The following is a 26,195-nucleotide window of genomic DNA, read 5'->3' on the forward strand; positions in this document are numbered from 1 at the left end:
GTTCTGAGGCTTCCCCTGCATGGTTTATTTAAAATACAATAGAGGTTCATGAATGGAGAGGCTGCATGGTTCTCTCCATGTTTAATAAGCCATTGAGGTAACCGAAACTAAAGAATAGGTCCAAATTACAGGATGAAAACAACTGGGAGAAACATAGAGGTAAGCAGGACAATATAGACATCAATACAGGATACAATAGAGCGGTAAAAGCTATTCAAAAGATGACTTTGTGTCAGGACAATTGCACGTCTGAGTCACGTCGTAGAGGATCAGGAGTTCAGGATAGAGCGTTATGGACCCGCTCATAGAAGTGGAAGTAATCAATTAAACTTTAAGGTCACGTCAGAAAAGAAAGACATGTCCAGTGAAGTGGCATTAAAAAGAGGTACGGTCTTGTCTGTTTTCAGCCTCGTTGCAACATTTCAGCAGTGCAGCCATCATAATTTTTCACAATAAAAGCAAGTTAACAGCAGCGTGGGTGAAGGAAGACTGCACAAAATATATAAGGATGCAGCAGAACTGAAGCTCGGTGCTGCTAGGACTGCTTTTTCAGATATCTGTATAAAGGTCTTGAGGAGTTCTATGGCTCCAGCCTGTCTAACATGAAGCTGTGATCAACTGAGACTGAGCACATCACCGTCATTATGTCTGCAATATAGAAGTTAATAAGCTGATATCTGCTGTGTTACATTGTAAACTTTCCATCGTAAGTCCAACGATATAATAGGAGTGAGATGCTAAATGATTGGGATGCTCTTTCAATATGTTGAATGAGATGTTTGGATTTGATTAAACATCTACCAATGCCTATGATTAGTATTTAATGTCACCCATATATTTATCTATATGAAAATGCTGCAAATTATTACGTTAAAATGATTTGACTAAAAGTCGTTTCTTTTTACTAGTTTCCATCATGGTGGTCTTAAATAATTTACCAATAATTTTTACCATTTAGTGTAATTTTGCAAGTCCTGGCGTGCATTTAAAACTGAAAGTTGCATTGAGCAGTTGAGCAGAAATCCAGATTCAGAATATTTGCAGAATTTAGAAAAGGGGACAAATAAGTTAATAAACTTTTCTTGACCTCAACAACTCACTCAACTCTGGGTTTTTTTTTTTAAATGGAGTTTCGGGACTTTGTGACTAAAAGATCAAATTGAGGTCATTTTCTTAAAAAAATTTGTATTTCTGCTGCTCATGTTGGCAGGTAAAAGGTAAAAGCACAGAGGAGCCTACACACTGTTTACAGCAACATGCCAGGACAAATGAGGACAGTATTTTTTATTTGTTACGATGTGATATCACAAAGATGCAAATGAAGGCCAATTATAAAAGATTGATCTTAATTAATCTCTCAAAGTTAATTTCATACTGTACATCTCGTCGCTGCCACTCACGTAAATCAATTATCCTCCTCCATCAGCCGCACGTCAAAATAGCTACAAAAAACAATCTGGGCTAATGGTGATTTGAACGAATTCATTACAGACTAATTGCTCATCATGTGAGATCTGATTAATGATTACACAACAGTGTATTCAAACTGCCTCGCTCCAGGACATTTGTAGGAGCCAATTAGTCTCTGCCTTGAGGCCCCTCTCCGCTGCTCATCCTCCCGGTCTCTATGTGTTAGAGCCCATACTAAGATTTCTAATCCCACCAAGCCGAGCCCATCTGCTTTTTTCTCTGCTGGTCGGACAAGAGCAATACAAACCTCATGAATTAAGAAGGATGTTGTGGTTTTATAATGCTTTAGCCGAAGAATGACAGTGATAATACAGTTAAAACAATGCAAGTCTGTTCTCTCCACGGGGCTTCCATTGTTTTAGATTCAAGGCGGATGAAGGAATATCGTCTTCCTACACCGAGCAGAGACCCTAACCTCGTTCAGCTGTAAAAGTAAAGGTCCCGTTACATTTAATTATAGAAGAGGCTGCCGTGTGGAGGGACTGGCTGCCGGGGCGCACAAACCACTGAGTGCATTGCATGGTAACAGACACAGAGGCACTCAACTGGAAGCATGAAGATCCGATGGAGGGGAGGGAGAGATTTAGGGGTGAGAGGATGAAGGAGTGAGGATGGGAAAGGGAAAAAAGCGTAGGGGATGGAAAGATAACGGGAAAAGGATGAAGAAATGGAACTGCAAATGTGGCGAGAGAAAAAACCGGGATGGAGGCAGTGAAGGATGAAGAGCTGCGAGGGTGGGGTGGGTAAAGCTCACTGGCAAAGGAGGAAGACTGATCTGTGTAATTATTTCATTTTAGAGACTGTCATACATGTTTCTATATCACTGAATCAAGTCTATATTACAGTATATACAAATTCACTTCTTGTTTTTCAGTAAATTGAGGCTTTCTTGCTTTCTTGCCAAATACCACATTTACAGTAGTCCGCTGACTCACACACAAACAAAATCCTGCCAGCTTCTGCTGCTCAGGTGCAAGCTTATTCACTGTAGGCACGAGGCCATGAAATAAACTAAATCACCACTCGGCCCTGCAGATGCACAGATGCACCACCGGAGATCACATGAAGCACTAAAAACTAAAAATAAAAAAAGAAGAGAAATCTAACACCGCAGGATGAAACACCTCTCCGAGCACTTATCTTAGCGGTGTGCTTCAAATCATAACTACGTCATTTGATCACCAGCCACAAGAAATCAATAGGGCCTGATAGCAGCGCTGGCACCGGGTATCATAGAGTTTAAAATAAGGATATCAGAGAAATTCATCTAATGCTGAAATCGAACCGGAGGAGATATACTGTAACGCCAGAAAAAGACCAAAACCGAGCTGATAGCCTCTCTGTTTCTAACCTCAGAACGAGATATCTCATTAATAAGCACAAAGAAACCATCTCGAGCGACGGTAGCTCGTACAAAATAGTCAGGAAATGAGATGGATCCAATTTCTAATGTCTGCTCTGTCTAGATCATTCCTTTCAGCTCCTCGTCTACTCTTTTCCTGATGTGGTTTCATTTTTCACAACCTAAAATAATAGGTTTTTTTTAATGATAATGTGATAGTCTTGCATTTTCAGTGAAGAAACCTTTGTATCAAAGGGCGTCACTTTGTTCTGGGAAGGGTTGGTTGACATAAGGGCTCAGGTATAGAGACATTTTTCGAAAACAATCTCCAACATATACGAATTTAATGCGGATTATAATTCTAATTTAAAAAACTGCATAACAGCATATACGGGAAAGGGCATAACTGAGGCTATTACAGAGCCGACAGTAAGAAAGCACCAGTAAGTTTTCTTAACAAACATTTTTAACTTAATTGAAATTAAAACATAGGTATGAGGTATGTCCTGACACCTATGTGTGTCCTTTTTTCAGTCCACAGTGGAACAAAACATCACATGGAGGAGACCTGTTTTCTCCCAGTTCGGTTGGATACTCAAATCTGCCGCGGGGGGGAAGTTGAACACAAGCACAGTGAAGATTGAGTAAATATTATGGGATGAAACACGAGGAGAATTCAACGCTGGGTACGAAATGCACCCAAGGAGCAGTGTGCCAAAAGGTGTTGATGCGAAAAATACACACTCTTCTTCACCGAGGGAATGCGAGTCCTGCAAGCCCCCGCGATGGAGAACTGAGGGAAAATGTCAATCTGTCACACAAATGTCACATGAATCTAAACAACCTTGAACACGAATGTTGATGTGCAGCGAATCACTGAATGTCAAATGCTGTCAAACGGTGTCATAAACGCAATCTATACAGAAAGTCGAAGGCATACATGCAGGATAATAATAATATCTTAGTTTTAAATAGCACCTTTAAAGAGAGCGAAGGACGCTTTATATAGGGCAGGGGGAAGAAGGAAGGATACGTCACGACATGTCACGATGCTGTTATAAAAACAGGTGCTTGAAAAACAGTGTTTGGCGGAAAAAAATCTCAATATACTCCAATAAAACTTGAAAAATTAACTAATACAACAATAACTTAAATGATGTCATACTTTATATACAGTATATAATTCCTCCTTTAAGTGTTATTATTCTTGTGTTTTTTATAAAGCAGGCTCAAGTATCCTCAATACAAAAACTGTGAATCTCCACATGTTGATTAGAGCTTTGTCGTGATATGTCTCATGGAGAAAAACGGTGAGTTCCTGCCCAACCCTAATCTGAGGTGCAACTCAGCCCATTTCAGGACATCAGGATCTTTTCATTTCGCTTAAATGTTTTTTATGAATCATATTTTAATCTATATTTTGTGAATATTTCCTGTTCCCCAAAAACATTGTGACATATGCACCCATATCGCAACATCCCTGACTAATTTTGAGTGGTGTATCGGGTCTCTACCAAACAGATGTTAAAATGTCATTAAAACACTGTTTTGTAACACATTTTACCTTATTATAAAGAATATAATCCCAAAAAATTATGCTGGTTCTTGCAATTTGGATAGTCATGTTGCAATTTCGATTATTTTGCAATTAATTGTGCAGCCCTACTGTATATAAACCCTTTTTAAAAGCACAGTTATAGTAGTCTACATATATATAATCTTTCAGAAAAAAAAGAAGTAAATGTATTCAACCCAAACTTCACAATCGTCATGTAGCCTAACATGATGTAAGCGGTCCATTTGCGAGAAGTCTAATTTGATAAAAATGGCGACTGTCATTTAAGCAAACTTTTTGATCTTACAGTCTGTTACCGAGGGCGAAAAGGGGGCCGTGAACAGAGGAGACATATTGCCATGCAACAATGTATAAACAATTGCCAACAATAGCAGAACAACACGCGGTTTTATCGACACAAACGTCCGTACAACCGAGCTCAGCAGCGGCCACGCCAATGATTCCTACACGGGACAGCACGACTCAACTTCACCAAGACCAAGACGATATACTGTCTCTGCCGTCGATATCTTTATTCAGCTCCAACTATATTAAAAAGCAGTAAATATCCACTCACTCACTGTGGACATTTAATCAAACCCCGGGTACACAGAGAGTACAGTAGCCTACCTTTGCTGTTGTCTTCAGGCGGGCGGCTGGATGTGAATGAGTTTGTGACGCGGGGTGGTGATGAATGGATGCTGCGCTGCCTAGCAACCAAACGACCAATTAAAAAAAAAAAAAAAAAAAAAAAAGAATACAATTTAAATGAGAAAGCTCTAAATGCACAACTCTCTATTTCTCAACGCTTGGCTTCAGTAATCAGTAACTTGCTTTATATATTGACCTGCTCATTATTACATTAAAGGATGAGTTCATCCAAAAAAATGACATTTTAGTAATCATCTGCTCGACCACGATCGAGAGGCAGGTGGAGTTCTGTGGCAAAACATTTCTGGGGCGCTACAGCAAAAATAGCATTCTCCTAAACAGCTGAAGTTAAAAAGGACAATGCAAAAACAAATTCATTCTATCTATTCATAATTAAAGTCTCCCCCACCCCAGAGCCGAGATCCAAAATTAACTTGAAAAGGTGTTATTTAACCCTTTTAAAAGCCAGTCTTCACTGTATCTGTTGAGCCTCAAGCCATGTGTGCAAGACCATGTGTCCAGGGTTTAAATATTATTTTTTAAAATCCATTTAAGACCACAGGGCTTCTGGAGACTCAGATCACATCTACAAGCTGTATTGAGCCATTTTTTTGTACTTTTATTTTTTTTTGGGGGGGGGGGGGGGGGGCTATTTCAGTTGTTTAGGGAGAATTCTGCAGCACTGTTTTGTTGTGGACCTTCAAAAAAGTTCTGTGAACTAGCAACCTTCTCTTACTTTTCCTTCAAACGGCTAAGGCTGAGTAGATAATGATTGAATTTTCTTTTTTTGGGTGAACTTATCCTCTAGAATGTAATGTTGTCCTGTGTGAAGTGGTTTTAAAAAAAAGAGATCAACACAAAAATGTCAGGTTTTACTTATTTATTTGTTGTAACTGTGCAACTGGAGCTCAATGTTGTTAAGTACTTCTGTACCACTTTTATTCAGGCAGCAACTACAGTATCTGTCAGTCTTGTACCACAACATGCTCTCCTGATAGCACACAGATGCATAATACATTCATGGAAGAAGCTAAATCTACAGCACCCTCTAGTGAATTCATTGGGGAAGTGGGTCACAGTTTAGAGCAAGAACGCTTTGCCCTGTGGAGGGAGTTGAGCAGCATCTTCTTCTCTAAAAGGAAACCCTGCTGCTACATCAAGGATTCTTCAGGCATTCTCAAGAGTTTGCCCACCCTGAAATATAAAAGCCTAACAGTCACTGGGGGGGGGGGGGGGGGGGGAGCACAGCTCTCATCGTATGTGAGACATCTCCTCCAGATAGGGCGTCTTCATACAGCCTGTGCAAAGCTGGTCCATCCACAGAGGAGCCTCATGCTGTAGAGGGGTGCGACGGGGGTAAAACGTATACGACAGATCATAATTCAAAAGACAGCTGAGGGAGGTCATGTAGATGTCTGAGAAACGACACAGATGTCTGGAGAAGTAGGTGGGGTTGTGACGCGTCCTGAAGATGCTGCCAAAGTGAGGGTTGAACAAGTTCTTTATCATTGCCCTGCAAAATAAACAGTTAGGGTCTAAGTTAGAATGTTTCTGATAAGAATTCATATACTTTGTGGTGAAAGGAGTATTCATACCCTTTACATGAATAAAGTAGAAATACTTCTCAGTAAGAAATACAAAATTAGAAGTGGAGTCTTACACTCAAAATTAAGTGATAATTCATTTTATATCAAAATAAATATAACTGATACATTAATAATTAAAGAGCATATTCATAACTGACTTTAACTTATAATATACAGTTGGTTAGTTTAAATTACTGTATAATAACATCATTTTATATGTTCCTAATAGGGCTTAAAATTTAAGCTATGAAGTTGATTCTAACAATAGCTGCCAAGTAAATGTAGTGGAGTAGAGGTTTCAAGTACCATAACAATTCTCAAAGTCAAAAACACCTCAGAAATATACTTAAGTCATGTGCCTTTATAGATGTGACCAGGGTAAACACATGATAAAAGTAGTGTTGATGAAGATTGACATAAGATAACTGCAGTCACCTGAGTTCTTCTCGCTCATTCTGCCATTCCCGAAAAACCTGTTTAGACTCTGGGTCCCGATGTGTCTAGGATAATGAAGAAGATAAAATCATTTTCACAACTTTAAGGTTCACTGTAGGGTCAAAAAGTCTGAGATCTCTGGTCAAAACACTTCTATTTTGCAGCTTGAGTGAAAAGTTTAAAAGACTGGCATGGACTCCACAGGTTTGTGTTAAATCTGATGACTTGTGTTATCCCAGCAGGATTCGACAGTGTTCCACAAGGCTCCATATGTTGTCACAGAAATGTTCAGCGGGGTTGAGGTCAGGTGATTGTGGAGAAGAGTCCATGGCAGTCTTTGGTTGTCTTTGCATTTCAAGTAGTTCTTGCAGTGCTTTGAGGTGTGTTTGGGGTCATGATGCGGTCGCTTGATGGGGGCATTTGATGAACTGAGAAAGCCAAGCATTCTGTGACATGACAAGAAGCTTTGCAAAACACTGTCAAATCATGCTGCGATAACATGAATCAGCAGGTTTTGCCAAACTTGTGGAGTCCATGCCAGCTCTAGTACGTGCTGTCATTAAAGCAAATGGGGCATGTAAACAAGTTAAAAAGACTTAAGTAGCTTAGTGACTGGGCAGTTTCTTTGGTGTTCTGTTTTGTCATCATACGAGTCAAGAACCAATGATAAATGAGTGTCCAGAGTGCGGTTTGTCATCAGTTTATTTAGCAATTTGGGGCTTACCAAACATGAGTAACTGCTGGCTACGAAATTCAACATCTGTTACCTTTAACTCCCAGCATACTTTGATAGAACTGAGTTGAGACTTGTGTTTTTACTGTGTGAGTGTTTTTGTTTGGTGAGAAAAAGCTCCACAAAATCCTGGGATTAACTTCTCACCTGCATGCGCTCCATCAGGCCGGTTAAAGCCTGTAGCCAGGTGAGGTTCAGAGCATACCGGTCTGTGCACACCACTTTGGTTTCCTGCTCCAGCTCAGGAACTATGGCTGCCGTACGCCAGCCATGTCGCAACATCAGGTCCTGCCACAACAAGTGAAATTCCTTTAGTCAAACTCTATCTTGCGCCATTATGAATCATTCAAAAACTTATCAAGGATTTGCATTAAGTTGAGAGCTGCAGTGGAAATCATCGGGGGAAATTAATTCACAGCAAGTGGAATATACTACAAGGCAGGCCGATCATTCCACATATTAATGATACTTAAAATCTATCCAGGCAGAAACACTAAATATGCTTAGCAGGAACATGTTTCATCACCGAATGTCTTTAGTTTCACCATTCTGGATGTCGTCATTTTATGAGTGAATCGGTGGCATGGTTTATAAATCACCTACCAAGCTATTTTAGATATCTTGGTTGATTTCCGCTCTGCTTCAAAAAAAAGAAGAAAGGAAACTCCCTTGGCCCATTGGTCAAAAACTGACATTTTAAGATAGGAACCAGCTAGCAGCCCAACTTCAAGCATTTTATTAAGCAATCTAATTTCAAAGAACATGCTGGTTCCCTGTATGGAGGACTGACACTACAAAAATGAAAAGTAAAACATGTTTTCTTTAAAAATAGAATAATTGGCTCAATAAAAAAGTAAACGTGCCATTAAATGCACCCAAAACACATGTATTGCCATCTTATTTTGTCTAAAATCTACTTTTATTCTATTTTAAATGGTTTTATCTAGTTTCTATTCGTGAGAGAAGTTGATTTTTCAGTGTCATTCACCACTCGTCAAATACTGATGCATAGGGATGCTGGCCGACCCATCCTACAATCCAAGGGTGTCAATATTTCACAAGTTGGGAATGAGACTCAACATTCAATTTACAAATAGGATCTTTAAAAGAAATAAGATGAATAATGAACAATATTATACTGCAAATATCAGCCACAATGACAACAGTCAGTCAGACACTTACAGCCAAGTCACTATAAAGATGATCTCCGAAGTAGAGAACCTTTGAACCTCGCCAGCCTGTCAGTCTGAGAAAGTCAAACAGGTTTCCCTGAAACACAAAGAAAAACCACAAGCCACAGGTTATCCTCTTGAGTATATTAAGAGTCACAAGACACAACATGAACAAACTTGTACTAATTTGAACATGTATCAGCTTCACACAGCACACATTAATAGAGAATAATAGGTCTAAGCTCAAACATCAGCCAATGTTTAGCTTTTGGAGGAATCAGACAGAAGCCTTAAGTAATACAGACCTGTTTGTAGATCTGTCCTTTGTCCAAACTGTTTATCTTTTCCCACCGAAGGTCTCCATTACCATCCAAGCGTCTGAAAGGTCTGTAAGAGTAACAATATTAGGAACAATTCTGAGATCGCTCTCCAAAACAAGAAACTGACATGAATATATAAGGTGTATCAATGTCCTAAAAACATTTCTGATTCACCATGTTTTCCAAAACACTTACTCACTTGATACAGTCAGTGAAGAAGTGAGGTTTGTCTGCCTGCACAATGACAACATCAAAGAAGTCCCTCCAGTTTTTTCCCACCATGTGCATCATCCCTTTATCCCTGTGCACAGGGAAAAAGAAAAAAATAGATACCAGATTGCAACAGAACAGTTTATTATGAGTCAGAGTGGAGTCACAAAGACATGTGCCACAGAGAGCGTACACTTACACGAAGCTAAAGGGACTGTTGGTGATGAGAAAGAGCTTCTTTCCATTATTGACCAGTCGATGTAAAACTGCATGAGTCTCTTCTCCTCTCAGAATGAACTTATCTATGAAGAGAATCAGGACGTAATGTGATTGCGTGTGAGGCAATGTGGCGGCTTGATGCAAAAAGAAGAAAGGGATTTCTTACCAAGATCCTCCATGACCCATTTGTACATGTAGCCTTTAAGGTGAACCATGCCAATTGCTTCCTGAGGATTGAATAAGTGTTATATGGAGCAAGTGATCTGTGTTATTCAACAATTTCACAGCACTTTGTCTGATCTAGCACGAGTATGCGAAGATCTACAGACTACAAAAAGAAATGGTCCATTTTATGAAAGTGCTTAAGAAGCTTAGAGTTTGGATCTTATCAAAACAGATGTAACAGTGAAATAGCAGACACATTGTGCCTTGTTCTACCCATCAGAGTCCATTGCAAACATTTTCTGAGCTCAGCAGATTCCTGAGCGTCCAGCTGAAGAATCACAGTGTGTGAAAAAAGTCTGATACAACAGAACAGTATACTTCTCAGTGTGAGCTACAGGGTGAGGCCACAGCTCAAAAACAGGGTGTAACATTTAATACCGTGAGAGTTTTGGGGAATACTCACCGAGACGTCCCTGAACAGGTGAACCGGATCGTACGGAATGTCGTTTGTGATGAAAAAATCATTTGCTACAGCCAAGAGAGTCATCTCTGGGATGGAGAAGATGTCCATGAACTGCTTCACTTTTGGTCCCTGTGATAGAAAATATATTTTAATGTTTGATATCTCATTTTGCATGTTTACGAGGAATGCAGTTAATGCTTGTGAACTTGTGCAATTAACATTATTCTACCTGTGGTATTTAGATGACTTCCTAATCCCATTTAAAAAACCATTACTCACTAAGAGGCTACCTTGAAAACTGAGCCAAGTCTCCAAATGAGATTGGAACCACACCAAAACTAATTTGGACGACTGTCGCAAGGAGAATAACAAGACTGGGAGGCTTACTTCCTGCAGCAGGAAAGCACATCAAATTGTTTGAGCCTGATTCAAAACATCAGAGTCCAAATTGCTCCTAATTAGCAAACAGGTCAGATTAGCGTTTGTGACTGTCAGGCTCTATAGAGATTTCAGCTTTTCCTGACGGATGGAGTGCGGTTTATAAAACGCTCTGACAAAAACAAATTATTTTGTTGGACACAGAGTTCCAGCTTTTTAGGGACTGGAACACTACCTTCCTGCTGCTTCATATCAACAATAGAACAAATACGATTACAAGGTTCAACATCGGTACTTATGTAATAGTAAAGCCACGAATAAGCAAAGCCAGACACTTGAAATATCTCTGGACAGGCACAGATTTAATCCTGAATTACATCCCTGTTTGAGAGGGACCAGAGGGGATTATGACAGATGTGTTGATCCCACAAAGTTAAGAAGAGCTTTCCCATCTGTGCCAGACCAAACACTTTCACAGAGAAGAAACATTCAGAAAATATATGAATGTAAGGAGAAATAACTGTAAAGAATGTCAGGCAGCACTCTATACACAACTGTTAAAAACAACTACAAATATTCCAGTCCATCTGAGCTGAATGCCCTGATATAGACTATACTGTTGAAATCAAACTATTGTACACTATTAAAAACCTCACCTTTCCATAGAAGCCACTGTCTTGCTGAAGGGGGATATGGTAAGTTCCCCCGTAAAGCTGAAGGACCTCCTCGTCTGGCATCGGGCTCAGACCCCTGGGGACATGAAATATAAATGAATGCACAACGTTTTAAAAACCCATACGGCATTCTCAAACAATACAAACAGATTTTTTCATTTTCAGCTGCAGTGATGTAGATAAAGAAACTTTATACATCAGCTTTTAAAAATGATGGCCATGATCATGAAGGGTTTGTACAACTTTTTGAGGACGGACACACAGAGAAATGGAAAGACAGCTTGAGCTGGCACTTAATATAATAATAATGTTGCACTGTAATTAATATTTTGTTATTTTCGTTCACTACAGTAAAGACATGAAGTCTCTAAAATGTTCTTGGGGAGAACCACCAGGGAAGGACCCCTCTCACTTGGTTTCAAAATTCTCACTTTTTTTAGGTCACAAGGTTGGCGAGCATGTTTACACCCACAACAATCAATCTATATTGTCAACTTTTTTTTTTTGACCAGCTGTTCTTGATTATATGTTTTGATCATGAATACATTCTTGCTAAGTGACGCCGGAAGACAACAAACAAGCCTCTTACCGATACACTGTCCCTGACTGAATGTAGTGGAAGGCATCAATCTTCATCAGAAGACCCTACAGCAGGAGAAAGGAGTTTCACATTTATGGGACATAATTGCCTGTACAGGATAATGTAAACATTGGTCTTTCTCCAATAGCACATTTTAGCTTGAAAGGTATTACCTTTTGGATGTCATAGTGAAGACCTCGAGCAGCAAAATTGGGGATGTAATCATATTTGCGGATGCCTTCCGGGTACTGTCGAGCAGGAGCACAGAATGGATAAATTAACCAGAAAAGCAGTTTAAAAGTACAATTTATAAATGAAGCTACTGTAAATCACACCTTAAAGTGTTCAATAAGGAAATCTCTTGCTGTATTGTAGATCATTGTGTCAAGCGCATTTGAGTACAGAGCCAGCGTGTAGTCATAGTCGAAGCCGTAGATGTCCACTTCAGCCAGGTTGACCTCGTTGTTGGCGAAGATGGTGGAGGAGTTGAGAAGGTTACAAGTACCAGGTGGAATCAGGTCTGGGAGCAGATGGGAAACTCTCGTTTTAGCAAAACAAGACAAACGCAGACCACATCAGACAGACAGCTATAACAAAGCATGTAAAGGGAACAAAACACAAGTCACGTTCATAGGGTAGGATTAGGTCATTCACAATGTGCCACTCATATTTTACGTAAAAAGAAAATCTGTCATGTTCTCATTTATTAGGAAAGCTGCTGATTATGCACTTATGCAGGCAGGAAAGAAGTAATTCCACTGCTGTTTTCAATCTAGCGTCACTGGCAAGCTCATCTGAGGTTGCGTAATGGAGAATATCAACTGCCTCGCCAGTGGACTTAAGTCAATCCAAAAGAACATTTTGAACAACTCTCGAAAAGCCAGAGTATTTAAAGGAACAGGGAGCATAACATTCAGTACCTCTAATGTTTGTTTTCATTATCACATTTATCAGTATTGCTGCCGACTTTCATAAACAGTCATGCAGCTAACACACAGTCACAGATTAAACAGTTTACAATCTGCCTGAGCCTCTAAAACCCTAGCTGGAATATGTGCATAGAGCTGGGTCATTATCAGTCTGCAGTGTAGGTGAAAATGGGTCACGGCTTTCTGTCCTGGGACAGTTCAATGAAGGCCGCAGCTGGGCATAAAATATGCATGTACCAACCCTGACGATGGTTTTCCTGAAGCTACTCTATACCTGGAAATGCCTTTATTCCCATGCTGCTGAGTCACACTTCCACATTAGATCTACGAAATTACCAGCTTTAACAGTGCAAAAAGTAATTCTGGAAAAAGATTGTCGACCGTTGAGGGTCATTCCCTAGTTGTCAAATACAAACAATGACACAAAGAGTATTTGATGAGTCCCTAACTCAGACAGTCCGTATCTGATGACCTGGAAATGAGACTCAACAATAAACTGCCTCTCTCCAGAATCTTGTATAGAGCTTTTAATTGGTCTGAATGTTATTTGTTAATTTGATATTCAACTGAGGATTCAAAATCATTATATGTGAACACAGAATAAATGTAGATTTATAACAAAGTAAAAAAAAGCCATGTATCCAGTGATGGTCTGCAACTAAGTACATTTATGCAAAGACTCAACTCAAAATACAACTTTTATGTACTTTTAACTATACTGGAGTATTTCCATTTAATGCTACTTCATACTTATACTACACCACATTTCAGAGGCAAATAATATACTTGTTACTCCACATTTCTCTGACAGCTATAGTTACACTACAGTGTTTTCTCTGAAGCAGTGGTGGCAGGGGGTAATTTGGGGTATTTGTTTTGCATCCATCCCGGCTGGTCTTAGTTTTGGTTCTAGCGCTGTAAGTACTGTCTTTGTAAGCTGTCTGTTGCTTATATTTAGTGATTTTCATCATGACTAAAGAGCTAACTTACCTTTTTCTTTGTTTTGTTCTGTCTATACTATAATATGTAATTTCCCATTTGATCTAGCTTTGGTGGTTATGTTTTTACTGTGTCGGTCCACCACTGCTGAATGAATTTAGAGGAAACACTGCACTAGCATAGATTACGATTTTACACATATACATACAGACATATTTTCATTAAATAAATGATGATGTATTGTTAATAAATCAATCCAGATAGTTAAATTCCAGCTCCATCATAACAAGTTGAGATATTAAAAGGTGTGCATGTCAATACATCTGTAATAATGATCATTTGAAAAGCACTGAAGGGGAACTTTATACTCTGTGATGAGAATTTGTACTATTAGTAATTTGTGTGCATATGTTTCTTACAAGTATTATTTATGCAGATTTTGTTATTACTTGTTACTGATATCGAAGTATAAAGAGTAATATAAGGATCTCAATAATGTATTTTTGTTCTGCAACTGTATGAATACACAAAAAATATACGGACGGAATAAATCTATATATTTGGATAGTGGTTTTGCAATATTATATGTTAAAGGTCTGAAAGAATTTCTAAAGAGTCAGAAGCTAAAGATCTTCATTTTATGCCTAAACAAACAAACTCTGTTTTCATGACTGAACAAACTGACCTAAAAGTACAACGCAATTTCATGGAGATTTTCTTTGTTTACATTTTTGCCGGACCCTGCCAACTTTCTAGCTTCAAACTGAGTTATGGAAAAAAAATAATTATTTCTGAGTTTGTATTATTACCTCATAAATACTGTAAATATCATAATTATGCCTCTGGATTTCTTCTCAAAAACTACATAGCAAAGTCTAATCACACTTTTAATTATAAAGATTCTTGCCGTTTTCATGCTTAAGCATTTCGCCTACGTCCATCATGTTTATTCATTTAGAGCTAGCATAAAGCCACATCAAGTCTAGCTAGGAGGTGTGTGAAAATAACTAACTTCTCGAAAAAATTTGGCTTAACTTGCGATTGGCCCTGCCCTAATGAAAAAAAAAACTTTTTCACAATGAGTTCTTGCCGACCAAATAGTTTAGGTTAACGTTACACATGAAACTTCTAAGCTAGCGTTTTCATTAGCAAGTTTACGTGTGTTTTTAGCCAAAATAGAGGAACCACGGGAGAACACATGAACCAACTTCTTTCTGACTTGCTGTTGACTTTTGTTTATAAACGACGTGACGATGAAGTTAATTAACCTTTATGTTAATAATGGATTTGGCTTGGAGGCGCTGTTAACTATCGCCAACAAGCATTAACGTGCCATCTGTCCGATTTTGCAGCCCGTTAGTTGTGCAGAGGATAAACACACAATCTCACATGCAGACGAACAAAATGTCTCCACTAACGGTTTTAACATCGTTGATGCTGGGAACGTGCGGTCCTGGTGACGTGGATGGTTAATTATAGCGACATGGAAGAGACAAAAAGCGCGGACCGTCTGCTTACCATGAACCAGCTTTTTCATGTCATTGTAACGAGACCACAAGTAGGACCTTTTGTCCACCGGAGCTGCTGTGGCGGAGGTGAATGACCGTCTCCGTACACCGGTGACACCCGGGGTACCCACGGGCTCCTTCGGTCGCTTCTTGTCCGCAGAAGTGCTTCTGTGAGGAGGCTCGCAGGAGGACCGCCCGTCCTCACCGGGCCTGGCCGAGCAGGAGTCGAAACTTTTTGTTTTTTCGCGGCCCTGCTTTCCTTCTCCGGACAGCGTGCATGTGGTAGAAAGTCTGTTCACTTTAGGGGATCGCACGAGTGGAGGGGTCCTGTTTCCTGTTGTCAACAGAATACGGGTTACAGCGGTGCCCACTGTCTTTAGAGACATGTTTAGAGCTGCGACGTGCGGTGCACACATCCAAAAACTGCTGCTGCAGCACAGTGATACTTGTATATCAAAACATCCTGTACCCGTGGCTGGAATGTAACCACGCCCCGTGGCTTAAAGGGGCGGGGCGGTCGTCCCCGCAGCCAATCACAGCTGCACGATGACTGTATGATCATAACAGTTTTTCACATGGGACAAGAGGAATGTTTAAGAAGAATTAGTGTCCTTAAGAAATCTATAATATTGAACTTTGACTACAATGTATTCAATTTCATATTAGACAAAAAACATTTGCATAAAGTCAACAATGACACAGGTTTTAATAATAATGACAATAACAGTAATAATTCAAACTTCTTATAACTTTATTTATTCAAATAGCACTAATCTAAACAAGGTTATAAAGTGCTTCACTTAAAATAAAGCCTAAAACAAGCTTCACAGAATACATGTAAATAAAACAAAATGAGGAACACTTAAGTAGTTAAGAACACTGGCTCTGCTGCACAGAGCAATGATTTGATTTTTATCATTTATCATTTGTTTGTAATATTTGATTCAAATACCAATAATGCCAAATGGATGGCCCAATAGGCAAACGTTTTTAAAATAATCTATTGTTTGATTATAAAATACGAAAAAAAAAAAAATCTAAAAAATTCATAGACTGACCCAGGTAGCGTCTTTTCTTAATGAACATCTGGAATAACCATGAATACAAGCTACCCAACGCAGCTTCTGCTAGTCCTATCTTTCTACATTGAGTTTGCCTTCAAAAGTGATAAATAATCAGTAAAGATGATGACAACAACCTTGTTTAACTCTATATGAGCAAAATGTTATCTAATTGAAGAAGGAGGGGTACTGTGGTGCATCTCTGTGTCCATGATTTGACGTGCAGATCTCAGTCTGCTGATCAGGCAGGCCATCATTTGGATGACTAAGGGATTGGGTGTGTGATACAATAATCTTTAACCTCTCCGCACCCACCCGCCCGCCGACGGGCGATTTCAGATAAATGACTGTATGTCTACACTGCGCAGTGACGTATCCCGCTTCAACTTTCATCAATATGGACATACTATACGTCGTTAGAAAGAGGAGAATCTCCGCAATTCATTCATCCAGTTGATTTTGCAGAAATCATGAGCACCAAACCATAAATCATTGATATTCACCAGCATGGTAAACGTGAGACACAAGAAACACACGGCGACTCCCTACCTTTGAAGCGGCCCTAAAGCCGTAATATGTGTCCATTCCTCAATTATCTATATTCCAGTTGTCCGTAAGAATCCACTGATCAAAAGCATCAAAATGGTTTTTCATAAAATTATTCCAGCTTGTGAATATCGTCCTGTAAAGTCCATTTGTTTACCGTCTGCCAACTTTGTCCGGCATATAAAGTTCATACTTTACCGGCCGCACCGAAATGTTTTCTAGTTCCTGTATGGTGATGTTGGGTATGCTTGTTTTCATCACTTTGCTAGCTACAAAATAAAAGTGTCCCCATCTTTTTCTGTTCAGTTTTCACCCCAGCAGAGCCCCTGAAGTAGATCGAGCGCTGCCTGTTTGAAGGACCAATATACTTTGTTCACTGTTTTTCGCTGCCTTAGTATAGGAATAGCGTATTGGCTATCGACATGTCAATAACTCAGGCTTCTAGCCAATTATTTTACCTTTCTAATGAGGGCAGGCGTGCCCAGGTCAGGTATTTATGAGCCGAGGGGTTTCCGTGCGTCTGCCGACTCGTGGGCGGACTTTACGCAGCAGACGCACGGTGAAGAGACGCAGCAAACATTTACATTTCTTCGTAGGCATTTTCAGAGTTTACAATGGCGAAAGCCAGGAAGAAATCCAAATATATCCGAGAAGATGACCAGGAATGGACTATAGCATCATCTGATGAGAGTCAAGACAGTGAGTATGACTCTGAGAGAGAGGAGATGTTCGCTCAGGGACTTGACGACATCTTAGATCGGTGAGTAACGTTATCTTTGATCATGTTTTATTTATTTATTTAGCCATGAGTGAAATTTGAATGAAAGTTAGTGGGTGGGGTTTTTTTTATGATTACAGTGAACAGTACAGTATACATTAGCATGTCATAAATGATGCTAAATGGTTAGCGCCCCAGGGCCTAATTAGCCTTGCTAAGCCTAGCTAGCTAGCTAGCTACTCAACTACTCAACTAAAGTTATGTAATCCTTGTAATCCTATTCTATAATGTCAGGGTTTTCCCTGCCATTATAAGGCTTAGGCGCGGCGCCCAAGCGTTTTTGCCTCCCGCCTAAGCAGGGTTTTCCCCAGACGGTGGAACAGCGGCGCTACACCGCTATACCGCTAGGTCAGCGGCGCTATACTCCGCGCGTGACGGTGACGAGCGTCCGTCCCCCGGCTGACGGCGATGAGCGTCCGTCCGTCCGTGTCTCTCTCTTCCCCCACCCCCCGGGACAGACTATCCTCTAATTCCCTTTTATTTAGATTTTTTTTTTCAAGCTTGTAAACAAATTGAACTAGATCTTTTTCACTGACCAGACACTGGGAATATTCCCCCAATTCAATTATTCTGTTTATGTACAGTTATTTCCCTGATGTTTTTGTGTAATATATAATATCATATCCGTGTTTATTTGTTTCCTATGTAAATAACACCCCATTGAAATGCATTTATATATTTTTTCATTATATTTGGTAACATTTGTGCATTGCATTGTGTTTTGTAGGTCACAGTCTGACAGTGACGTGGATTGGGAGCCTCAAAGTAGGACACTCAGACGCCAAACCCCATCTCCTGCTGAAGGTGGTCGGCAGATGCGGCAACGATCGTCTGCATCCACCAGTGCTACCTCCCCCGCTGCATCTTTCACTGCCCCCTCTGGCTCAGGGGAAGCTGCAGCTTCTACACCAACTGCTGGACGTTCCCGTGCTGCCAGACGTGCCCGGGGGAGGGGCAGAAGAGGAGGATCCTCCAGAGCACATAGCTCCCACACGGAGGAACAACAGTGGCATGATGTGGGGGATGACGACGTTGAGCCTGCTCAAGTTGCCTTCATGCCGGTGAGACAGCCCGGACCACAGCAGGAGACCAGAGTGGCAACCAGTCCACTGCAGTTTTTCAGACTGTTTTTCACCGACGCAGTGCTTGGGACTTTGATGGCAAACACTAATATTTTGTTGATATTGGCACAGTTATACATACAGTAATAGTGTATTGTTAGATAATACAATCCTTGTTTGAAATTCAGTTCAGTATAGTCTGTCATTTTTGTATAATGGTAACTATTCTGTAGTGTCTTGTCACATGACAATATCTCAATATGGCCACCTAGAAGCGTGTGGAACCCCCTCCAACCACCCATCAAATGAATGTGTGAATAAATTATGTTTTGAATCATGGAGAAAGGTTTTATAGTCACCAGAATGCTTCAGTAATGTTTCCAGTGTCACAGAAGTGAGTAAAAGCATTTGGCACAATTTGGCCATTTGGAGACGTTTTGGAGAGGTTCGTGGACGCCAGTGACACCACAAACTAAAACCTCCATAACTCCCATAAGGGTAGGCCTAGAAGTCTAAAATTTCACCCAGGTGTAGTTGACAAGATGAGGAAGGTATGTGCTATATTGCCATATGCCTTACATAAAGCACATCCTAGTTATTGTTATTCAAATATGACCTATTATTTTCGAAGACAAAAAAAATGTTTTAGAGCCATGTTTGAACTGATGTCATTTTGGTTGTGTGTATGGTACATGCTAAATAAACACATTCACAGAAACTAGAGGTTGTCAGCTTTCAAATGGCGTATCATACATCCATCTCGGACTTGTAGTTCTTGTGTTATCAGCTTTTCCATTTGGGTATGCTAAATAGGTGAAGTTACTGAAAATAGGTGGGTGCGAACAGGTTAATGAGGAACATATTAACTGCATAAGCTGCAGTGATCCTCCAGCGCCAGGGCCCATCTTATTCCCGGCTGATGCATAAAAACAACATTAAAGAACCACCACTTCTGATGAAAGTTTGTCCGATGTGGCACAAATGTTCACAGACAAGTGAATGTTTTAAAAGTCATATTCATTTTAAAATTAGTCTTGTTTGTTGATTTTCTATCATAAGCAGAGACGAGCAACCTTAGGAAATGCACCTTAACCTTGAGTAAATATTTGGATTTCTCTGGGTTTAAACATTGTTGGAAACATTTGGGATAATGTCAGAACACAACTCAACAAAATTTGTAACAAAAGTGAAGTCATTTGGGGTATTTTCGTGTATGTATATCTACATGTATTCATGTATCTATAAATGAGGTTGCTTGTTTCTCTTGTGAGATTTGGCAACGCTACACAATGCCCAGAAGAGGGGGATAATATCCCATGTAAACTAAACTCTCTGCACACATTTGTAACACAATGTGGCTACAGGCGGAACTTGCAGTTCAACCAATGTAACACAATGTGGGTTACTATAGTGCAATACTATTGCCAAACTACAGGCGAGAGGTTGTGAGGATGGGAGGGAATGTGCTTTAGTTCTGAAGTGGGGCAATCAGATATGGGGGCTTTTCCAAGCAAATATTGATATGTGTTATTTGTCTGTGATTAGATCTGCCCCTGAATGACTTTCATGGACAAGTGACTTTTGCTACTGGACGAGCAACAGGTCAAGTTACTTTCTGAAGAACAGTTATGTCAAAAAATTTATTGTCACCCCCTGATATTAGCTCTGCATATTAGCAAGCTATGGCTATACCATGTGTTGTAGGGCATTAGTGACAGTTGCTTGTCAGCTAATTTCCCACATAGCAAAGTACAAAAGCTATCTAATCTAGTTAACATATATTAAGGGATGTTTAGCTACTGTCAATTTTTTGGTTATGGGGGACAAATTGTCATTTATATGTTGAAGATAATGTAGTTATATAAAGGTGCATTTCATCAAAGTTGGCCAACTTAATGTCAGTACCGACACAAACGCAAAAAGCTGCGGTACCACGAGATGTGACAGCAGAGAGTGAACTCTGTGATGTACCCACACTTTCATGAAAAACTGACATATTGACCGGGTAGCTTTGCCTGGCCATGAGCACAAGGCACATTACTTTAACAGCACTCATTTTGAGTTTGAATAGTTGCAGATATTTTTTTCTATTGCTAGTGTCTTTTATGTGCCATGGGCTCCTCCGTCTCTGTCTGACTGTGATACACTTGAATGAAAAATACACATCTACCCTTTTCGTGTCATTTGTTTCTCCAGCTCCACGGTGAGAGGCGGTGCCAGTACAGCTCGCTGAGTTGTCATACAGTAACCTCCAAGAGCAACCGAGAGTAAACTTGTGTTTGTATTCACAATCCGAGAGCCTGTTTTACTGCTCACCTCAATCATATCCTCATAGAACAAATATAGGATATCACAGTTGGTCTAATGAAGGATATTTCCTTCTAACATATAGAAGTTTGTTCTTATTCATTTGTTTATTTATTTGTATCATTACTAAGTTTGTTACCTACCTTTCTCACACTTAGCTTGTGGCAGGAAGTGCATCATTGCATTTCCTCCTCAGAGGTAAGGGGAGGGGGTAGAGAACTGTAGAGTCTGTAAAGGAGTGCACACGCTGGAAAGGACCAAAGCAACCCCGTAGTGTGTTGCTGTCTTACGTACACATTACATACTCTGTCACATACTTCTGGATGACCAGTATGAACTGAACTTATTTGAACTCCATGTGCAACCATTCACTCGTGATGTCATGGTGAATGCGATTTTTGTTTTTTCATTATATGGATTGTGGACTTTGGGACTTTATGTTTAAATTTCATTTGATATTGCCATTTAAAATATGTTGATTTATTGCTTGATGGACTTTCTTATTTCCTTAAGTGATTTAAGGGTTTGATATTTTTTTTGTTTGAGATTGATCATTAATTGATTAACACTTCATTTTCAGATGCTATGCTGAAAATGAAGTGTTCAGTGCTTATTTGGATTATCTATCTTTTCTAGCTAGGTTCTTAGGCTAACGGAATTTTGATTTTGTTCATTATACAGATACTTTCAGATTTACATATTTGTTTCTTTTCATATTTAAAGAAAAGACCGACAGGTAGAATTTTTGCCTTGTCTTGGTGCCCAACTTAAGACTTAAGAGTATCTGTTTTCAGCCCCTATGCTGCAAGCTATGTATAGGCCTACCTGTTAATGGTATTTCCTGTTTTTTGATCATTTTGTAATCACCTCAGTGTCTTAGATAACCATGAGCGGCTCCCGAACTGTTTATTCCTTCACCATGTGTTTTGGTTGGGTCAGCACGTGTAAACAGGTGTTGTATCGAGCTCAGTTTCCTCGCCGAGGTTTGTTTCCCCTGGTCCCGCCCCCATCCGAAATGCCCCGAAGGGCGAAGGAAGCGCGCGTTCACAAAAAGCTCGTACCACAGAGGCACTGCGGAGAGAGCCAAGGTTCAAAATTGACTTTTTTTTTAGCGAGTTTTATCTGAGGATGTTGTATTGTAGACGTGAAATCCGAATTTCATGACTGTCAAGTTATATTTTTAAACTGGGACAACAGCACATATGTTTGTGTTTTTATGTCTTTATTAACACAACCAACTACTGTTATTTCTATTAATTAGAGGAGGCTCACATATCTTTCAAATTCATACTCCTGACTTCTTTCCCCACAACAGATAAGTCCTGTGATTTTCAGGCTGATATCAATAAATCTGACCATTTAAACAGGGGGAACGCATCCTGACAGCTTCGTATATTACTGTCAGATACTGTTCCCCTTCTGTTCAGTATGAAGGGAGGCTCACATATCTTTCAAATTCATACTCCTGACTTCTTTCCCCACAACAGATAAGTCCTGTGATTTTCAGGCTAACATCATTAAATTTGACCATTTAAACTGGGGGAACGCATCCTGACAACATGGAATATTACTGTCAGATACTGTTCCCCCTCTATTCAGTATGAAGGGAGGCTCACATATCTTTCAAATTCATACTCCTGACTTCTTTCCCCACAACAGATAAGTCCTGTGATTTTCAGGCTGATATCATTCAATTTGACCATTTAAACAGGGGGAACGCATCCTGACAGCATGGAATATTACTGTCAGATACTGTTCCCCCTCTGTTCAGTATGAAAGGATGCTCACACATCTTTCAAATTCATACTCCTGACTTCTTTCCCCACAACAGATAAGTCCTGTGATTTTCAGGCTGATATCATTCAATTTGACCATTTAAACAGGGGGAACGCATCCTGACAGCTTGGAATATTACTGTCAGATACTGTTCCCCCTCTGTTCAGCATGAAAGGATGCTCACACATCTTTCAAATTCATACTCCTGACTTCTTTCCCCACAACAGATAAGTCCTGTGATTTTCAGGCTGATATCATTAAATTTGACCATTTAAACAGGGGGAACGCATCCTGACAGCATGGAATATTACTGTCAGATACTGTTCCCCCTCTATTCAGTATGGAGGGAGGCTCACATATCTTTCAGATTCATACTCCTGACTTCTTTCCCCACAACAGATAAGTCCTGTGATTTTCAGGCTGATATCATTCAATTTGACCATTTAAACAGGGGGAACGCATCCTGACAGCATGGAATATTACTGTCAGATACTGTTCCCCCTCTATTCAGTATGGAGGGAGGCTCACATATCTTTCAGATTCATACTCCTGACTTCTTTCCCCACAACAGATAAGTCCTGTGATTTTCAGGCTGATATCATTAAATTTGACCATTTAAACAGGGGGAACGCATCCTGACAGCTTCGTATATTACTGTCAGATACTGTTCCCCTTCTGTTCAGTATGAAAGGAGGCTCACACATCTTTCAAATTCATACTCCTGACTTCTTTCCCCACAACAGATAAGTCCTGTGATTTTCAGGCTAATATCATTCAATTTGACCATTTAAACAGGGGGAACGCATCCTGACAGCATGGAATATTACTGTCAGATACTGTTCCCCCTCTATTCAGTATGAAGGGAGGCTCAGACAAGCATTAAAGACTTTAACAACATAAAACTAAAAATAAATAGTGTATACTTACTTTTTAGAACATAGAATTATCATTCAAATTCAATAAATAAAAAAAATCAAATGGCAAAGATAGAAGTCAGGAGTATGAATTTGAAAGATGTGTGAGCCTCTGTTCATACTGAATAGAGGGGGAACAGTATCTGACAGTAATATTCCATGCTGTCAGGATGCGTTCCCCCTGTTTAAATGGTCAAATTGAATGACATCAGCCTGAAAATCACAGGACTCATCTGTTGTGGGGAAAGAAGTCAGGAGTATGAATTTGAAAGATATGTGAGCCTCCTTTCATACTGAACAGAAGGGGAACAGTATCTGACAGTAATATTCCAAGCTGTCAGGATGCGTTCCCCCTGTTTAAATGGTCAAATTGAATGATATCAGCCTGAAAATCACAGGACTTATCTGTTGTGGGGAAAGAAGTCAGGAGTATGAATTTGAAAGATATGTGAGCCTCCCTTCATACTGAATAGAGGGGGAACAGTATCTGACAGTAATATTCCAAGCTGTCAGGATGCGTTCCCCCAGTTTAAATGGTCAAATTTAATGATGTTAGCCTGAAAATCACAGGACTTATCTGTTGTGGGGAAAGAAGTCAGGAGTATGAATTTGAAAGATGTGTGAGCATCCTTTCATACTGAACAGAGGGGGAACAGTATCTGACAGTATATATTCCAAGCTGTCTGGATGTGCTTTACCTGCTATAATTGAACTGGATTTAAGACAAATATGATACAATAGCAATTATATATTTGCCTATAAATGAATGAGCACATTTTGTTCCAAAAGTTCATAATATTCGAAATGACAAGTCTCTCACAAATATAGCCTAATATTTTGTATTAATAGAAATAACAGTAGTTGGTTGTGTTAATAAAGACATAAAAACACAAACATATGTGCTGTTGTCCCAGTTTAAAAATATAACTTGACAGTCATGAAATTCGGATTTCACGTCTACAATACAACATCCTCAGATAAAACTCGCCCAAAAAAAGTCCGTTTTGAACCTTGGCTCTCTCCGCAGTGCCTCTGTGGTACGAGCACAACAGCTCGGGGGCGAGCTTTTGTGAACGCGCGCTTCCTTCGCCCTTCGGAGCATTTCGGATGGGGGCGGGACCAGGGGAAACAAACCTCGGCGAGGAAACTGAGCTCGATACAACACCTGGGCTTGTCTCCGTGCCAACGATACACAGACAGCTGGGTCACTTACTGCTGCGTGCGCAATTTTTTACTTTCACTTTCGTTTTCGGAGCAGTTCGCGTATTCACATTTTGCCGATTGTAAGAGATTGAAAATGGCGTGCTCCAAATAAACTGCTAAAAAAAGGAGACAGTGAAAACCGGCAACTCAAAGTAGTAAGGACTTTAAATTTGCAAATAAACTGCTAAATAAAAAAGGAGACTGTGAAAACCGGAACTCAAAGTAGTTTGCATTCATTCTCCCTCCAACCAGGACAAGATCCGCGTATCTCAAACGGCAAAGATAATGATGAGATAAGCATTTGAAATTTAATAAGTTCTAGTCAAAGACTTATCATGCTTTTTCGCACATACCGATAGCTTTACAGACGGGGACTTTCTCGCGGGGACTTTTACCCTTTCACTCACGGTGTCAAAATTTTTATCACCCTTGTTAAAACTCAACACCATTTAACCACAGAACAAACGATGTGAATTAACCCACAACCATATTACATGTCATCTTATTCACAAACACATTCACGAACCATAATTACACCAACACCAACAGAATACCCAAGAGTCATTGCGCCACAGTCCAAAAGGGGCGTTATAATATGCCAGGAGAAGCTGTGATGAAGATTTCCAATTTGAAACGGAATTATGAGACGAAGCATAGGAATTTTGAAGAGACATTTCCTCAAAATTCAGAGGTAAGCACAACACAAATAAATGCACTGAAATCGTCATATCAAGCTGCAAGCAGGATTCTTGTCACATCTATGACACAACAACAAAAAGCAACTGAGTGCTCAGAGTGGTGTGGATTTTGGGTAAGCACAAGAAGCCATTCTTAGATGCAGAAATAATAAAATAATGCATGACTGAAGTGATGGACACAATGTTTGAAGGCAAACAAAAAGAGGAAATATTCAACTATGTATTTTAATTTATGCTAAAATGGAAATTACATTTTATTTTAGTTTGTATTTTTCTTGTTGTTTTGAATGAAAAGGACATTTTATTATGAATATTACAATGTTATTGCATATGGCCTGACCGACCTCAATACATGGACCTTTGAGTCATTGAAAAAAAATCTTTGTGGCCCTTTAAGATTTTTATTTGAGTACCCCTGACCTAGAGCCTTGTTCCCACAAAAAGATGACTGCAGTTTTATCTTGGGTTCCTGTTGTGAAAAATGATATTTTTTCCAGAATGGATAAAACAAATGTTTTTCTT

General features: G+C 39.7%; 2 protein-coding genes across 2 annotated transcripts in view; both read right to left on the reverse strand.

The window, feature by feature from the left end:
* The window catches only part of rap1gapa (RAP1 GTPase activating protein a), a 64,916-nt gene extending 59,837 nt beyond the window's left edge, over positions 1 to 5,079 (reverse strand). Inside the window, exon 1 of the mRNA XM_030422444.1 lies at positions 4,998 to 5,079. The gene's annotated coding sequence lies outside the window, so the exon portion shown is untranslated. The remainder of the gene's footprint in view (positions 1 to 4,997) is intronic.
* An 804-nt stretch (positions 5,080 to 5,883) lies between these two features.
* nt5dc2 (5'-nucleotidase domain containing 2) lies at positions 5,884 to 15,791 on the reverse strand. Its single transcript, XM_030424370.1, has 14 exons — positions 15,340 to 15,791; positions 12,289 to 12,473; positions 12,127 to 12,201; positions 11,963 to 12,018; positions 11,356 to 11,449; positions 10,322 to 10,450; positions 9,860 to 9,920; positions 9,674 to 9,776; positions 9,464 to 9,565; positions 9,250 to 9,331; positions 8,955 to 9,041; positions 7,920 to 8,060; positions 7,040 to 7,104; positions 5,884 to 6,531 (listed from the first exon to the last, which is right to left on the reverse strand). The coding sequence occupies exons 1-14, from the start codon at positions 15,743 to 15,745 to the stop codon at positions 6,270 to 6,272; spliced, it is 1,848 nt and encodes a 615-aa protein (XP_030280230.1). The 5' UTR covers positions 15,746 to 15,791; the 3' UTR covers positions 5,884 to 6,269.
* Between the last annotated feature and the right edge of the window lie 10,404 nt (positions 15,792 to 26,195).

Source organism: Sparus aurata, chromosome 7 (assembly GCF_900880675.1).
Source record: "Sparus aurata chromosome 7, fSpaAur1.1, whole genome shotgun sequence".
NCBI lineage: Eukaryota > Metazoa > Chordata > Actinopteri > Spariformes > Sparidae > Sparus > Sparus aurata.